The sequence below is a fragment of the Maylandia zebra genome, linkage group LG4, assembly GCF_041146795.1.
Source record: "Maylandia zebra isolate NMK-2024a linkage group LG4, Mzebra_GT3a, whole genome shotgun sequence".
In the NCBI taxonomy this organism is placed as follows: domain Eukaryota; kingdom Metazoa; phylum Chordata; class Actinopteri; order Cichliformes; family Cichlidae; genus Maylandia; species Maylandia zebra.
Window position 1 is genome coordinate 32,082,484 of NC_135170.1, and position 18,046 is coordinate 32,100,529.

Consider the following 18,046-nt stretch of genomic DNA (forward strand, 5'->3'; position numbering starts at 1 on the left):
GCTTTGTGGTGAAGATGTTTTTCTCAGTACCATGGATTTTGTCTCGGTATCTTTTCCTATATGTAACTTACTCTAAACATATACCGAATATAGATAAACAGTCTAACACTAAATTAAAGGAACTTTAAGTTAAAATGTGTAGCCTGCTCTCTGATAACACCATCATCGGTTCATCATCACTAGATATTTGCTGACATCTGCTGGAGGTCTGGATCACAAGCACTTGGATATCTCCAGCGTTTGTACTCAGAACCCTAATCGAAACACAAAAAAGAAAATAGTCTGGTTTTTTTTTTGTTTTTTTTTGGGGGGGGGGGGGGGGGGGTTGGTGGTGGTGGTGGTGGGGGGGGTTGCTGTGGCAACACTCAAAGATTTCAATTTCTGTCTCTTCAGTACTGAGCATAAGTTTGCATTAAGCAAATTAATGTGTGATTCCTGTCCTTTGGACTTCGGGAAATTTCATCTGAATGCACCTGCCATTGTTATCTGTAATAGTCAGCTGTCTGGATTTTTCTTGTGTAGATTTCAGTTTTACCCTTGGGGAAAGCCCTCTGGCTGCCTCAGGTTGGTCATTAGATAGATTTAAGGAAAGCTAACTGGACCCTTTCCTCATCACTCAGGCACTGAAAAGCAAAGATGAGGTTTAGAAGTCTGAGCCAAGACAATATTCACTGATGACCCTGCACCTCCATGTTTCATTATGTGGAGCAATATATATTGAGGGCATTTCATTTTCAGTAATTGCTTACAAGCAGCCAGATAGCAGAGACGTCTGGGCCTGCTCTGGGCACTTACACATCAGTTATGGCAATGGCAAATGTTTATGGGCCAGACATGGTCTAAAAAGTCATGAAGTGGATTCCACCAAGTTAAGCGTGGGCTGGAAGTGACCCAAACACTTGGAAGCAAGAAAATACCACAGTACTGTGTGAAGAATTAATGGCTTGACTGTTTTTTGTTTTGTTTCTTTTGTTATTGTTTTGATGTTGTTGTTGTTCTTATTCAAAATAGAACTAGATGAAATTAGCATTTAGGAAAACACCTGGACAGATCATGCTATTACAACTTTGTCTTCTGTCCCTTTTTGTTTTTTATCCTCACCTCTCCGTGCTCCCGTTTCCCACTGTCACCAAGTTCTTGGTCATAGGGGATCATCTGAATGTTGGGATTCTCTCTGTTTAATATTGTGTTAGAACGCACTTGAACTGACTGTTGTTGAATTGGTGCTATTTAAATAAAATAAACTCAAAATGAATTGGATATAATCAGGGTCTTGGCCTTCAGTAAGCCTAAGAAGACAACAAATAAATTCGACAAGGTAACTGGACTTCTTTAAGCTTGCAAAGACCCACTTATTTAGGTACATATCTGCTATGTGGGACCACACAAAAACATCTTTGACTGATGAGGACCAAAGCTATTAGTTTTGCATTTTCTATTAATTAGATTTCATTTTTATTTCATTTTTATTTTGTGTTTTAAGGGAACTGCCAGTGCTTTTGTTTAGTTTTAAATGTTTGAAAATGTTTCGATTTAGTTTAGTTTTCATTACTATGAGGGGTTGGTTTTAGTCTTTGTAAGGGGTATTGATGTGAATTGTTACTTTTTGTGAAACCGATATTGAAACAGTGGTTCATTTATTCTGGTATTGCTGGTTTACGAAACATCTCTAGAGCATATTTTCACGTTTTGTTTCTGATCATGGTAACCCTAATTTTTCGTTATGCTCGAAAAACGTTTTCTTGGTTACAGTGATATTGACAGTGTATTCACACATCCAAGTTCTCCAGTCGTAAGCCAAATTTCACTGAATTACTTTTGATATTAAAGCATTATATTTTCTCAATAATGGACAGCAAGAATTGAAAATACCTTAAAACCGTGTCACCGTCTTAAAGATTTTAGTATACTTCTATAATTCTGTGTGTTAGAACGGCTTGAAACCCCTGGTATTTTGTGTTTATGGTAATTCCCAAGTTGTATCGTTTTCGTTTATTTTCCTTGTACTCCTTTCGGTGTTCTTGACAACCTGATGTATGCCATATTCCGCTTTGTTGTTATTATTAATAAAGTTTTTCTTTTTTTTTTTTTTTTTTAATTCTTGGACTCTTGTGGGCATGTCGTTTCGTCACTTCCGCCAAAAATACAACAAACGCTCACGCTAACTGTGCTGTGTAATTCAAGTTAATTTTTAAAGTTACAGTTTGGTCCAACCGGTTCAGCGGTTCGTCGGACAGTCACAGTCCATCAGGTCAGTCTACATCACTTAACAGCTTGAAAAAGGCTTGTTAATTGGGGTTATTTGAACTATATTAGCTTGAATCGCTCACTGACGTTTGCTGTGCTAGCTAACGCTAAAACGAAAGCTGTGCGCACTTCAGCTGTTGTTGACTTCGTTAGCTTGCGTTTAACCTCCCCTTGGCGATAATGTCGATTAGCAATATTAATTATGGATTAATGATTAGCGAAAAAAGGCTTGGTTTTAGGTCCTACCTTTAAAACTGGAGCGCACAGCTATCGCAGCAAACATCTGGTATTTTATCACCGGTTTAAAACAAACAAACAAACAAAAAGAAACAAAAAATAAAACATTTCTCGCAAGTGTGCTACACTGAAAAACACATGTGCTGTTTTTGTTTTTCTTTGAGAAAGAATAGCAGACTGTTACAGCTTCACAGAGGTGAAGTCACATGCTTCCATCGTACTGTAGCTGCTGGATGTCCCTGAAATCACTATCTTACATTGGGGTGTTTCAGCTCCGAGTGACTTGTGTACCTGACAAAACAAACTCAAAAAAGCAAATAACATAGATAATCGAGCTCGAATTAAGGTAAGAAATCAAACAGGAAATTAAACAAGGTAACGCTAAAGATGGTATCCCAAAAAGTTGAAGCTGTTCGTATGGACTTTGCGTTTTCAGTTGGAGAAACGTTTCGTCACTCAACCAAGTGAGTTCTTTAATCTCAGTTGACTGCACGTTATAAACAGTGCATTTGCATATTGACTAAAACTAACACCACTGGTGACTATTGGTTTGTGGGGTGAGTACAGTACTGTTTAAGCCATGGGTAGCTTCAAATACTTAATAGCTGGAAGTATATATTTTTTCTTAAAGATTCAAAGTAATGGTACAAGGTTCGCTGTCTCTTCAATGACAAACACAACATCAGCTGTGACGGAAGAAGTCACTTTGATGAGTGATGAAATGTTTTTCCCACTGAAAACGCTACGTCCAGATGAACAGAATCAACTTTTTGGGATTTACTTACCTGGATGATTCAGCATGCATCAAGACACTAAAGATATTAGTTCCGATAATAAGAAGACAATATTAAAAAATTAAAATGTAATGCTTTCTAAATGAATATATATGAAATGAGCAGTAAATTAACATGTTTTTGCTTTTGTTTAGTTTTAAAGGAAAATTGTAGTTTAAATTGTAGCCCAATGTGTCTGTCTTCTCACTGTGCTGCAGAGTATACGTACAGATCATAATAGATGCCATAAATACCACAAAGGCATTTGTCTGTGAAGGTTCTCAGTCATCCAGGTCATCGTAGCCTAAGGAGCTTGGAAAGAAAAGCATCTGGACTTTAAGTTGCTTGAAGACATTTCACCTCTCATCCGAGAAGCTTCTTCAGTTCTAAGGTCAAATGGTGGAGAGTCCCAGATCTGAAGTCCAGACGCTTTTCTTTCCAAGTTCCTTAGACCACAAGGGCCTTTCATCCGAGTTTTAACAAAAGTGATTTTTAGAATTGTTTTGTCATTTTCAATGTCAATTATAGCTTTTTATGAATTATATTTATTGAATCAAGATTTAAGAATATCAGAAATGCATTCAAATAGAAAGGTAGGTGTTACGACCCGGCTCAAAAGGCGCAACATAAAAAAGGAGATGAGTATCGGTGAGAAGAGGTTTCATCTTAAAATGGAAAACCAGGTTGGCTAAAATGGTTGCTGCCACCAAGGCAAAGACAAGTGAGCTCCCTGGGAAGCTTGCCTCAGGTATGCTTTTATCCACACCTGACTAGGTGTGGCCAATTAGCACCAGCTGAACACACTGAGCAGATTAGAGGCTGCAGAGGGACGTAACAGTAGGTAAGAGGCTTAAGAGTTACATGTACCAAATCCTACTAATGCTGGTGTTGAAGAAATCAGTCAGACTATATTTATTTATTTATTTATTTTTAACCAAGAAATATTTTTCACACCTAATTTTGGTTTTTATTGTAGTTTTGTTTTTTGTTTTTTTAAACTATGATAACCTTCTCCTCTGTATCTAGATCTATGGTGGCAGGTTCGGCACTCATGGAGCCATCCAGTAAACCTGGGCCCAACCAGGTGGCTGATGTGGTGTTTGTCATTGAAGGGACAGCGAACCTTGGACCATACTTTGAATCTTTAAGAAAAAATTACATACTTCCAGCTATTGAGTAAGTATCTAAAGCTACCCATTGTTTCCTAACTCATTAATGTCATGTAGCCATGAATTAATTTTATTTCATTCACCACAGGTATTTTAATGGAGGGCCTCCAGCAGAAACGGATTTTGGTGGAGATGTGAGTGTTGCTGTAATTCCTGTTTTCTATCTTTTTAACTGCTTATCCAACTTAAGGTTGGGCTAAAACCTTTCCCAGCTGACATAGGGCAAGAGGCAAGGTACACTGTAGACAGTCTAATCTCTGCTTTTTATTCTTTAGCTTGCATTCCCTGTCACTGTTTGCTGAAATTCGAATATGTTTTTTGAATTCTGTGGATAATTTATGATTACTATTTTATTTTTTTCTAGTATGGGGGCACACAGTATGGCCTTGTGGTCTTCAACACAGTGGACTGCGCTCCGGAGTCATATGTCCAGTGTCACGCGCCAACCAGCTCAGCCTTCGAATTTGTCTCCTGGATCGACAACATCCAGTAAAAATTATTTTCCTATTACACCTTTTAAACTGCCCGTTTGTTCTAATCATGAAGAGAAATCGTAGAAAATCACACTTTTTTTCTTTTCCACACAGGTTTATGGGAGGTGGAGCAGAAAGCTGCAGTCTGATTGCAGAGGGACTTTCTGTGGCCTTGCAGCTTTTCGATGACTTTAAGAAAATGAGGGAGCAGATGTAAGCCTGTATTTGTGTTTTCTTCATTGATAAAACAAACCTAGAGGCAGAATCTTTTCATCCAAGGTAACTTGGTAAAAGACAGTGAGAAGCTAATTTTGGCACTTCCTTAAAATAACATATTCTTCTCTTTTCCAGCTCCATGTTTGTATTGGGCCTACCAGAGTAGCTTTTTTAGAATAGCAAGTTCAAACAAGCTGCTTTAGCTGCTACCTCTCAGTTCAATAATCCTTATTTTTCTTATATTTGATCCCGTCAGTTCATCTTCTTTCTGAAACGACATGTTTTAGCATACTTCCCTGTAATTTTAACCCGTTTTCTCTGATTGGCTCCCTCTTTGAAATACCTGCTTAAAATGGCAAATGGGTGGGGCCTCGTTGCTCTCAGTGTCTATGATGAATATATTACGGATGTCTGCTGTTATTAACATTATTATGAGACAAAAATAGAAAAAATTTAATTTGAGTGTTTAGATCAGTTTTGAAATCTGAGTTTTCACCTCACACAAATTACACTCACATAAACTGACCTCATTTTCAAAACTTTGACCATATGTAATTTTGGTTATATAGATGAACATTCACCAAATTAATGGTAAAGGAAAAGTATAATAGGTTCTCTTTAAGAGGCAAAACTATGATTGAATCAGTATAATAAGTCTTCCTTTATCCCCAAAATAACTGGGTCTTCTTGCTAAAATCATCTTTAAAAAGTTTCTAATATCTCATGAAATTCAAGTAAAAAGAAAAAAACAATTACAACAACGCCAGTTTTCTTTTTTGAATTAGCTTAGTAGTGATGAAAATCTAAACTTTTATGTCTCTCCCTCTTTCTGTGTGCTGCTGCAGAGGTCAGACCCACAAAGTGTGTGTGCTGCTGTGTAATTCCCCTCCTTACCTGCTTCCTGCTGTGGAGAGTGTCAGCTACACTGGCTGCACAGCAGACAGCCTGGTCAAAATCATCAGAGATGTAAGTAAACACAGATTTTGTCCTCAGTAGATACTTGGAGGACAGGCTGGCTTTTTTGGTGAAGGTTATTTTTACTGGGTTAGATATGATCATAGTATTAACCTTGATATATATTTGTTGTTGTTTTTTTTTTTTTGTTGTTTTTTTGTTTTTTAGAGAGGAATTAATTTCTCTGTTGTGGCTCCTCGGAAACTGCCCCCTCTAAGGGCTTTGTTTGAACGTGCGTCACCAGTAGGGGGGGCAGTTGAATCTCTTCCTGACTACAGTCAAGATCCCTTCCACATGGTCCTAGTCAGAGGCATCTCGCTTCCTGGTGAGAAAACTATGCCTTGTCCACTTGTAGCACATGTTTTTATTCATTTATTTGTTTTTTTTGTTTGTTTGTTTGTTTGTTTGTTTGTTTTTTGCTCTTATACTAAAGATATGTTGTGGAACAATAAGCCTTGATGAATTTTCAATTTTAAGTCTTCTTTGATACACAGTGATATGTAAAGGTATTTGGACTCATGTTAAAGCCTTAGCTTTTACATGCTGGGTGCCATTACGCTGGTTTTCGGGTGGAGGAATTGTTCTTATTTAGATTTGAGAATGGACTGCTAAGTTGTCCGCTTGGTTGGAACTGTAGTTTTGGCACTTTGACATTTTTAGCCCTGGAGGTTGATGTTTAATATGTGAGTAGACAAGTGTACAATGCTGTGAAAAAACAATTTGACTCCTCCTTGTTTTCAACATGTTTCACCTTTTCAAAACATTTTTAATATTAGTCAAAGATGATCAAAGAAAAATGCAGTTTTAGAATGAGGATTTCATTTATTAAGGGAAGAAAAGTTATCCAAACCTACCTGACCTTATGTGGAAAAAAAAAAAAGTTATTTCCTCCCTTGTTAAGTCATGAATTAACTGTGAGTAATCACATTTTTTGAAAGCTGAGTTCACTTTTATTGGCCAAACCCAGGCCTAGACTCTGGTGAACCATGCTGCTAGCCATTATCCACAAATGAAAAAAACAGTGGTGAACATAACCAGGAGTGGCCAGCCTACAAAAATTACTCCAAGAGAGCATGAACGACTTATCTAAGAGGTCACAAAAGGACCCAAAACAACATCTAAAGAATTGCAGGCTTGACTTGCTTCAGTTACGGTTGTGGCTACACTTATGATTCAACAAAAAGAAAGAGACGTGGCATAATGGGATAATTGTAAGGTGAAAACCAATGCTGACCAAATAGAGCACAAAGGCTCATCTCACGTTTGCTTAAAAAAATGTCTTGATGAACCCCAGGAGTTTTAGGAAAAATATTCTGTGGAATACAACTGGCATAAAACTAACGTGGCATTTCATAAAAGAAACCTCATACCAACAGTCAAACGTGGTGGTGGTAGTATGATGCTGCTTCAGGACCAGGATAACTTGCAAAATTTGAGGAACTATGAATTCTGCTCTCTTCCTGAAAATCGTGAAGGAGAACGTCTGACTATCAATTTTTACCCTGAAGGTTATGCAGCAGAAAGTGATCTGAAACACCTCACTTGTCATCGCCATTGTCCATGCTGATGACAACTTGCATATTAACAATCATGAAACTGAGCTCACAACCATCAATGGTGCTAGTTTTTGTCATAATGCAACTATACCATTTAGAAGTTTGGGGATACCTGCTGTTAGCGGAAACTCAAGAAGTTCCCACTAAATTCAGATGAACAGAATGAACTTTCTGGGTTTTCCTTACCTCGATGATTGAGCATGCATTAAAATACACCAGTCACTCTGCTACTGAATGGCTAAAAAAAAAAAAAAAAAAAAAAAAAGTACAAAATGAAGTTTCTGGAGTGGCCTAGTTGAAGTCTAGACTTAAATCCATCAGAAATGCTTTGACATGACTCCCATGCTGCTGAATTAAAAAAAAAAATAAATAAATAAAAATTCTACATTTATCACAAATGATTGATTTCAGATCTTCCTGCCAAGGGTGCCACAACCAGTTATTAAGTTTAGTTTTTCACTCAGAGCCAGGTTTGAATAGCTTTTTCCCCTTAATAGATGACATCATCTTTTACAAACTGCATTCTCTATTTCTTCTGGTTATTTCTGTCTAATTTTAAAATTACTGAAACATGACTGTAACTTTGTATATCAGTTTATGAATCATCCATTTATATAAGATTTTTATTTCACTCTGAGCGCTTCTTTATTTGTAATTCTTAAAGGAATTTCTAAAGACTTAGCTACTGTTCAAGGTTACTCCGACACATCTCTGTGATCAGAGTCATAAATACATATCATGCTTCCAGTTGTAAGAAGTGCAAAACAGAACAAAAAAACGCTTGTACCTTTTCAACTGGACTTCACTAAACAATGGGTGATGTCCCGATGGCTGCAGCCATCTTTTATGTACAGAGCTTATCTCCCCATCTCTCTCTCTAGTTTCTGCAGGTGGAGGACCCGGGCCGCACAAACCTGTCATCCCTCCTCCGGTGCTGGCTAGTAGTCAGCCTGTTGTTGGAACTCCACAGCCCCCTCCACCAATAAACACAACCCCTCCTTATCAGGTAATGGGCAAGCAGCCATATAGTGTAAAGCTGGCTGGAGACTAATTCGTGCTGCCTGCTTTTGGCTCAGTTTCAGACAGCGGTGCTTATGTTTCTTCCCTTAAAACGTTTTACCAAGCATTGTCTTCCTTTAATCTGCCCGCTGACAGAATACGCCTCTGACTGCTGCTCAGGTGGCTGCACAGATGGTCATGGAGGCAGCCAACAACCAGAAGAGTCGCTGTGAGTTACCAGAGGGCTCTTTGGGTCTTTGTGAACAATTTATACTAGCCAAGCTTTTACTTGCAGCGTGTCTGTGTTTACATAGACCATGTGTGATTATGCCTTGGTGTTTAACCCTACAGCATATTTATATATGATATTGTTCGGATTTATGCTTTTTTTTTATGTCAGCCTTGTCTTTTTATGCCTTCTTTCCTTCCTTCAGTCCCAGGAATGGGCCAAGGGCCTCCATTTCCCAGTCACCCTGTAGTCAAGCCCATTCAGCCAAGTTTATCAACAGTGAGTACGGTAAATACGCCAATCCAACCAGTTACTCCCAATCAGCAGCCAGTCCCACCCGCAGGACAGCCAGTGCCCAGCCAGCCACCACAGCCACTCCCTCAGCAGCCACAACCCTCTGGAAATCAGACCACGCAACCATCTGCAGCGCCCACTATGGTAATTTCTGTTTCTTCTTCTTCAACTTCCAACCCCCTTTTAAGGGTTAAAAATACAGGAATTTGCAAACAAGGCAATAAATGCATTATTTGGGAAACTGTTCGTATTTCTTGTGTTGCTAAGAGTTAGATTAGAAGAACCGTAGCTCTGTAATGTGTCCCTGGAAAAATCAAAGCTGCAGAGATCAAGCTGGTAGCTCAGACAGACTCAGTGGAGCTGGGTCTGACCACCGATGACAAACTCAATATACTTCAGACATTGAAGAAGAAAAACACTTAAAATAAACCGATATTAGATAGGATATGAAAGCATGAACGTCTTGTAACATGTTTTCATATCCTATTATTAAAAGGTGACAAATTAACATCCAAAAAAACGAATAAACTGCGACCAAAAAGTGTGGAACATGATGGACGCTGCTCTAAAATTCATGACAACCTCTTCAATATAATTTAAAATCTAAAATAGCAAAACAATAAACCATCCAGCAATTCACTTATTTGGTTCTGGGTTGCAGGGCAGCAGCCCCTCTCACGAGCCATTTCCTCCAGCTTATCCAGGAAACATCAGGTCCAGCCAAGAGATATAATCTCTCTAATGTGTCCTGGGCCCAACCTGGGGCCTCCTGCCAGTAGGACATGCCTGGCCAGACAACTTTATATCCAGGACTACCTCAGCTGCCTCCTTTCAATGTAGAGGAGTGGCGGCTCTACTCTGAGCCCCTCCTAAATGACTCAACTCCTTACCATACTGTTAAGGGAAAGCCCATCTGCCCTTTGGAGAAAGCTAATTTTTTCCACTTGTATCCATGAGCTCATTCTTTCACCTTTAAAAGAACTAGCAATAATGGTGCAATAAGATATCTGCATAACATTTAGGACACAACAATTTACTGGTATTTCACATCAATTAAAATCTTAACAAGACTTGGATTAAATGAGTAGTAAGTCTGGTGCTGAGTAGTGACAATTAGTCGTATAGTCGCACACATGCCTACTAAAAACAAGAAGTGTTTTTCTATATAGGGGATATTAGCGATCAATCGTGATATCATGTAACTAAAGAATTACTTCCATGTTGTCCAGTGCACTGGAAACATTGGCCTTCAAGCATATATATTCCTATTTCCAATGCTGACTTGTCCTGACAGTTGCACATTGCAAAACACTTTCATCAGATTAATTGCAGCGGTGTTTTTGGCTACGTTCACACTGCAGGTCTTAATGCTTAATTCTGATTTTTTTTTTTTTTTTTTTTTTGTCTGCTTGTTCACACTACAAATAAAATGCGACAGCAAATGCGCTCTAGTGTGAACCCTCAAAGCGGCCGGCATGCGCAAAAGAAGACGTCACACACAACGCGCTCTGTTTAGACCCAGACCAAACAGTATTGTTTGACTGATGGTCCTTAATATAAAGACTTGTTTCGGACTTTACGTTTCCCAATTTTGCTTGAAGTTATAAAGTTATTTTGTTATTTACAAATGGCCTAATAATGATCCTTATTGCTGTTTTAGAGAGGAGCGGTGCTTCAAAGGATAGTTGCAGATTTCTGTCAGAATCTGCAGATTATACAGTACAAATAAAATGTTTACGTTTCTCCAATGTTGTATTCCCAACAGTTTCATTGGATGGCCAGGAACTGTTCGCGATGTCTTCTCAGGCGCTGATAATTGCCGTCTGTCTTGCGTCAGTGACGTAAAAGACGGATTTAATGCGACATGACCATTCAAACAGCAGTCGCTTTCTAAAACATCGGACATGTATCGGATTCAGTACCACATACGAAAGTGACCCAGATCGGATTTGAAAATATCGTATTTGTGCCGTTCACACTGTCATACCATGATCGGATATGGGTCGCATAGGGTCAAAAAAGTCGGATTTGATGAGCTTTCGCCTGCAGTGTGAACATAGCCTTTGTACACCTAAGTCACATTCATGCCTTTATTTTTCTGTTCTGTTTACACATTTTGTTCAAACCCAGAGAAAAGAAAAGGGTGAAAAAATAGTTGGACTAATGCTGAAGACATACAGTACTCTGCATACAGAAGTTCATTTTCATTCCATGTTCCAGTGGCATATTGTGTTTCCTAATCCAGGTTTATTTTGTGAAAAGGCTAATTGATCTTTGTGGGGGGGGAAACCCCCATCCAATTATCCCAACACAGAGCTGAAACTGCTGATTAAGGAAGCAATAAATCTGTCTAATTGAGCGGTTGGAGCATCAGCGTCTGTGGTTCAAATATACTCAAGTTGGCTGAAAAAATATTGGGTTATCTTATGTTTCATTTGCTGTTTTCACCCCTGTAAACGCTATCAAAGATTAAGTCATACTGATATTTTTACATGTAAATAGCCCTGCTTCACTTAGAAAGACTCAGGACTTTACTTGGTGATGCTCTGCAAGCAGCAGCCTTGAGCTGAGTTTTCAGACCAGCACACTGTCTGAAGCCTAATATCAAAATGAATTTTAAATGCTGCTACTACTACTATCAGATCAAAACCAGATAAGAGTCGCAATTCCCCAGAAGATCATTGTGGGTAGCGTTTTTTTTTCCCCTTCGTTTTCCAATTCATTTATTAATGTTCCTTTTTTAACAGATTCAATTGTCTAAACTTACATCTAATAACGTAGTTCGATCAGCTCTAAAGAATTATGTTTTACTATTGAAATAATTACTTTTCCTATGAATTGAGAAGTAATTCTTTATTCCTGGAAAAGTGTTGTATTGATAGCGTCCTCTAATTTCCTTACAGCCTGGAAGTCAAGTCAATCCAAACCCAATTCCACAAGGACAAGGTGTCACCAATAAAGTAGTGGCCTGGACTGGTGTTCTCGAGTGGCAAGAGGTAAAACAGATTCTTTGATTTTGAGTTAATGTTCATTCAATGGGGAAATAAATGGATGTCTTACTTTTATTGAGAGCTTTGTGAACAGAAAGTAAAACCATCAAGGAAAGAATCACTTAAGTCATCAGAGTTCAGACAAAAGAGGTCTGGGAAAACTGCTAATACTAACCATTCTCCTCCTCAGTGGGCCTCACCACCAGTACACTGTGGAGCTCCATTTACCAGTCAGCTTGCAGATGTTTCTTTAAAATGTGAAATAGAGCTTTTTAGCAGCTGACCGATACTTTAGTAAACATTGAAAGTCTGATACCTTTTAATGGTGTGCTGCAGCAGCTGCAAATGAGTCTGAGGAAAACAGAAATGTTTTCTTTTTGTCACAGCAAAAATAAACGAATTAAGGGAAATCCGGAAAGATATTGAAGAGTTGCAAGTTGGAAAAACAAAGTAAATAACTGATTACTTCAAATGCAATACTAACGTGTGTTGCTTAGTGTAGCTGGAGGGTAATCTAATGCATTACTTTACCTAACACTGCCCTTGGCGCTGTAAGTCAGTGAGAGCAGATGTTCCTCATATCCTCACATCTCATGCACAAACCCTCTGTTTGTAGGAAGGAGCCAATCAGAAGAGAGCTGTCTTAAAAAAAGAACCTTGGACGTCTTGGTTTAGACAGAGGGGCTGTACATTATGTTGCATTTATTTAATGTGCAAAATTTGTATGTTGTTATCTAAAAGGTTTTGTCTTTGCAAGCTTCAGAGGGGCTACAGACAAGTTACCTGGTTCCTTGTGTTTCCATTCCTAATGCTAAGCTAACTGGCTCCTGGACTCAGCTTTACATTTTCTGTCCTTTTGTAATTGATAAGTATTTTTTGAAACTATCTTCAGAATAAGTGAATTAGATGTCCCTGCTGTAAATCAGCCTGTATTAGATTAGAATAAAAACCAGCACAGTCTGAGACTTGCCCTACCGCTGTCTAGGACCTATCACAGCAGTAAGTCTTAATAACCACCTGCCATTGATTATTGCACAGCTTGATTAATTGCACATCATTTTATTGTGCTACTTCTATTGGTTTTTGCCCAAGGTCAAATCGATTCAGTTTACAGTTGCATTGCTGAACCAGGAAAATGGATGTTAATGCCTTTTATGCGACACTCATGAGGTCTTCCAGTGTTTGTGTTTAGTGGACAGACTCGGATCAATTCCCTGCATCGACTCCAGCCCCCGTCTTCTGTTTGTCAAAATTATACAAGTCAGTTAAACGGACAGGAATAAGAATGAAGAAGCTCTGGAGAATCTAAATCTTGTCTATGACAATACAAACCGTCACAAATGATCTGAGTGGACAAATTAGAAGCATGAAACATTGCTCTTAATCTGCTGCCTCCTACTGCAGTTAAGTCATCAGGCTTTCAGCTCTGTAAGTGATTCTTCTGTGGCACAATCTGTAATGTTGAGAATAATTACAATGCAGACACTAAAATTCATTTGGAGAAATGGCTGTTGATTATAAACTCTCAAGGACTGCCAGCACACTTGGGTGGCGCTTGCTCGGAGTACAGTGTTATCAATATGGTATGTTCTGTTTTTGGCTGAATTTCAATCTGTTATTCTATGAAAGCTTTTCTCGTCTAAAATGTGGCGTGTTTGCGGTTTCCGCTGTGGTTTACTGACACACTTTTTAAATCCACCCGTAATTTAAAGCAGATTAGATTGTTTTGTTACTGTCCACATTCCTGGCTCCTTTTCTTCTCCACCTTAGCAAGCCCTGGAGATAAATAACCCATTTGTCTGCAGCACAACACATTTGTAATGGTCTATAGTAGACCTGACTAATATGTGATAGATTAACCATTGATCGTGTATTGATGCGCTGAAGACGAGTGCTGGCAGTGTTCCCAGTGGGATTGCTGCAGTGATGTGCTTGGAGAGAGCGCCCCTCTCCTTTTAATTCTTGACAATTTGTTTAGGTCTTAAAAGTCCATCCATTTCTTTAAATTGCTTTTTCTGATTGAGGTCACTGGCAGAGGCTTGAGCAGGGCAGCCCACAGATCCTTTTCCTCAGCAATATTCTCCAATTGCTCCCAGGCCAACTTGAAATCCCAGATACCCATCAGAGCATTCTGGTGTAAATTGAATGTTGGATGGTCAAACGCATCCAAAACGGCAACATTACACACCAAATAGGAACGGTGCCACTCCAAAGCACACTCTTTTGGGAGTTCATTGCTCAAACTGAATAAGCTGTGAGGTATTTAAGCCTACAAAACAACTGACTAGGGCCCTATGAACTGCAATCACAGTCATTGAAATTATTGAGAGTTGAGTGTGCTGATAAGTAAAGAGTTGCATAACAGTCACTTTTCTAAATTTTACAGTGTTCCGATTTTCTGGTGTTAACAATATCTGATATTTTAATTAGTCAATTAATGAATTTAATGATTTATTAGTAGTAACACACGTGATAATACTGCAAATGTTCCAGCACCATAACTGTCTGTTTAATTTGCACAGTTATGGTTAACTTTATGCTGTATTGCAGCATTGAATGCATGGTTTCAATAATGAGGTCAGCATATGTACACGTAATCCTGGTGAGCCTGAAGCTCTGCTTCAGACCACTCTAAATGCTCAGTATCAGACTGTCTGAAAATTGAGTGATCTGACTCTGGTGAAAAATCTGTTAAGGCAGTGTTCACACACAAATCAAATATACTTTTCTTGTTTTTTTTTTTTTTGTTTTTTTTGTTTGTTTTTTTTTGTTTTTTTTTCCCTGGCCTTTAGTGATTGTTTTCAGAGAGATCTGTTCTTTCTGTCTAAATATAGAACTCAGTGGCACTAGCCTTTGGGTGCTTAAAGGGAGTATATTATGTTTTTCCTTATTTTTTTTGTATGATGTCAGAGAGAGTGGATATTCCTCATATGGTGTCCCACCTATCTGCTGTTCAGACCTTGTATTTTTAAGTGGCAGCCAATCAGAAAAAAGCTGTCTTACACAGAAGGGAAAGAGCTGCTTTTTTTTTTTCTTTAATATAGAGGATCATCTGTTAGGTTGAAAGCCCAGAAAACGATAAATAAGAATGATTTTGAACTGAGTCTTGCAAAGCTACTTTGGCTGAGTGCAAGAATAATGTGCTGAGCGTTTTAGGCTTTGAGTGTATTTCATTTGCAAAAGACCACAATAATTAAGATTAAAAGTTCATGTGACTTATAAAATTATGTTATTGTTCACTCATTTCTTTTCCCAGATTTCAAAAGCTGTTCTAGTTGATATAAATTATTTTGGCCATCATAGCTGTATAGTGAACATCTAATATTGTAACAGCTTTATCGACAACGAACCCCATAAACTGGCTGCAACTATGCACTTCTTCCCAGGCTTAAAATGCAGACCAAAATAGAAAATTCCCAGTTCCCTTTAATTATTTGTGAAAGAGTAAAAATCTTGTCCACTCTGCAGGCTGAACTTGGGCTTTTTCAGTTGTTTTCTCAGGGACAGTAAGAACACACCATCAGGTCTATTTTGAAGTTGGGCTAGAGGTGCGAATTCTTATATAAAAGTGTTAAAAATATATTTGTTCTCTCTGCACTCTTACTGATTTCTTTGTTCTGCGTGTCCACACTAAACTTAATACATAATGTGCTCAGCCACAAGAACTTTCACAGTTTAGCTAAATCCAGTCTGCCTACTCTGTATTTCAATTTTGGTTTAAGAGAGTCGGCCATGGTTTGAAAGATCACACGAATGTCTTGGAATAAGCTTTCTGTGAGCTTTAAGTAATGTTTTCTGTGCCCTTCTAGATGACTTCTTTAAAGAAAATTTTCTAAATTCCCCTCTTCTTTTTGTCTCACACTCGCCCCTCTATGTTAACCCATGCAGAAACCTAAAGCCTCATCCATGGATTCGGCCACCAAGCTGACGCGATCCCTGCCATGTCAGGTGCACGTCAACCCAGGAGAAAATCTGTGAGTAGCTCATCAGACACCCTGGACGTTAAAAGTGGTGAAATGTTTTTGTTCACACCGTGACTATGCACGTTTGTCTCTAAACAGAAACACAGACCAGTGGCCACAGAAGCTCATTATGCAGCTAATTCCACAGCAGTTGCTGGTGAGACCGTGTGTTTATACTGTTTTGTTTTGTTTATGTGCAACAGGGATGCCTTTATGAATGATGCATATCTCGCCTGCTCTCTCCGTAGACAACCTTAGGTCACCTTTTTAGAAACTCTCGGATGGTTCAGTTTCTCTTCACGAACAAAGATGTGGAGTCGTTGAAAGGCCTGTACCGCATTATGGCCAATGGTTTTGTAAGTTTTCGAGCTCCCTCTGCCTTCCTCTGAACCTGGAATGTGTGTCCTCTGCTTGTACCCGCTCTTGTCCATCATTCAGCATACCTCAATTTATTTTGCATGAGTGCAAATTGCGTGCAGGTTCCACCTCTACCCAGTAGATGGACTGAGCGTGAACCTGTGTTGCAGTTTTATGGTGAAGACTCTAGAGGGGGTTCTAGGCCACTCTTTCTTTTAAAGCTCAACATCATTTTACAACATTATTTGTCATCAGTTTAAGCAAAAGAAAAAAGCTTTTAGTTGTGATCCTTTTCCAAAGGGGTAGCATAATGATAGGACTTTTGTTAGTGTGGTTTATTTTTAATCTGCTGGTACCTTTGAGAAATAGCGGAGGCATTAATGGCATTCGGTCCAGCTGAGCTCTACCTCTTTGCCTAAATTTGATTTGCAGCCCAGGGAAAGAACAGTGTGAATTAATATCATTTGCATTCACTTTATAAAACTGGCATGTTTGATTGGGCAAAGGAGCTTAGGAGAAGGTTATGTCCCCAAGCCGGAGCCCATCACATAATTACAACAGTGTCCCATGTCAGGGTCTTAATCTGCCCTGTGACCCTCTGCAGGCTGGCTGCGTCCACTTCCCCCACACTACCTCGCCCTGTGAAGTGCGGGTGCTGATGCTGCTTTACTCATCCAAGAAGAGAATATTCATGGGCCTCATCCCCAACGACCAGAGTGGCTTCGTCAATGGCATCCGGCAGGTCATCACCAGCCACAAGCAGGTCCAGCAGCACAGAGCGGTGAGTGGAAGTGGAGTTTGTGGGAAGAAGGATTCAGTGTGGTAGAAAACATGTGCAGCGGGGAGACCAAAAGCAGGTGATAATGAGGAGGTATTTTAGAGATTGGACAGGGAATTGAGGTGCATTGTTTAAGGCGTTAAGTTGCATTGTTGTTGACATTTCATTTAGTGAGCCTGGTATCTTCACAGCAGCCACTCTACTACAGGCATTACCTCCTGCAACATTAGCTGACTGTTGCACTCCCACCTCATTATCGCTGCTTAACTGAAGGCAAATATAGGTGCGAAGCATAAAAGCTCTTTATGTCGAATTTGCTTCAACCACAACACAATGGCCTCTGCAGTAATCGGCGCTGTTTGTTTATTTCAAAATGCTGGGATAATGCACAGTTACTGCTTTTTAATTGTTTATTTCACGTTAATGATTAATAACTGGCTAAAACATCAAATATTAAGGGTTTAATTGCCCCTAAATTAAGTGCTTCACTCAGCTCTGAGAGTGTGTGTGTGTGTGTGTGTGTGAGTGAGTGAGTGATGAAACTATCACACCTTTGTTTGTTTCCAAGTATTTTTAGGGTTGTCAGAATTTGGCTCTGACTTTGTTAGTCTCTTCGTAGTTTAAAGCTCTTGTAAACTCAGTTTCAAATATTAAATATTTCTCTTTAACATCAAATATTCATATTAAATCAAAGTCACAGAGGGGAAAACCATTGTTGGGCATCAATTATTAAGAGAGAAACACTCAAAACTGAACCAGCATGGTAAGCAAAGACCAAACAGCTGAATTTCATATATTGATTTAGTGTGTGT

The 18,046-nt window shown here is 39.0% G+C and overlaps 1 protein-coding gene across 5 annotated transcripts in view; it reads left to right on the plus strand.

The window, feature by feature from the left end:
* The first annotated feature begins 2,118 nt into the window (after window positions 1–2,118).
* med25 (mediator complex subunit 25) overlaps window positions 2,119–18,046 on the plus strand; it is a 31,512-nt gene continuing 15,584 nt past the window's right edge. For 4 of the 5 annotated variants that reach the window (XM_004552480.4, XM_004552483.4, XM_004552482.4 and 1 more), the window contains exons 1-15: window positions 2,119–2,251; window positions 4,284–4,433; window positions 4,515–4,560; window positions 4,791–4,915; window positions 5,014–5,112; window positions 5,961–6,081; window positions 6,238–6,394; window positions 8,507–8,631; window positions 8,781–8,853; window positions 9,059–9,291; window positions 12,051–12,143; window positions 16,026–16,111; window positions 16,199–16,256; window positions 16,348–16,455; window positions 17,061–17,237. In XM_004552480.4, the coding sequence (XP_004552537.1) occupies window positions 4,288–4,433; window positions 4,515–4,560; window positions 4,791–4,915; window positions 5,014–5,112; window positions 5,961–6,081; window positions 6,238–6,394; window positions 8,507–8,631; window positions 8,781–8,853; window positions 9,059–9,291; window positions 12,051–12,143; window positions 16,026–16,111; window positions 16,199–16,256; window positions 16,348–16,455; window positions 17,061–17,237 (1,647 nt within the window). In that variant the 5' untranslated portion in view covers window positions 2,119–2,251; window positions 4,284–4,287. Of the gene's footprint in view, window positions 2,252–3,958; window positions 4,099–4,283; window positions 4,434–4,514; window positions 4,561–4,790; window positions 4,916–5,013; window positions 5,113–5,960; window positions 6,082–6,237; window positions 6,395–8,506; window positions 8,632–8,780; window positions 8,854–9,058; window positions 9,292–12,050; window positions 12,144–16,025; window positions 16,112–16,198; window positions 16,257–16,347; window positions 16,456–17,060; window positions 17,238–18,046 lie in introns of those variants that run through there. The other variant, XM_004552481.5, reaches the window with a different exon arrangement.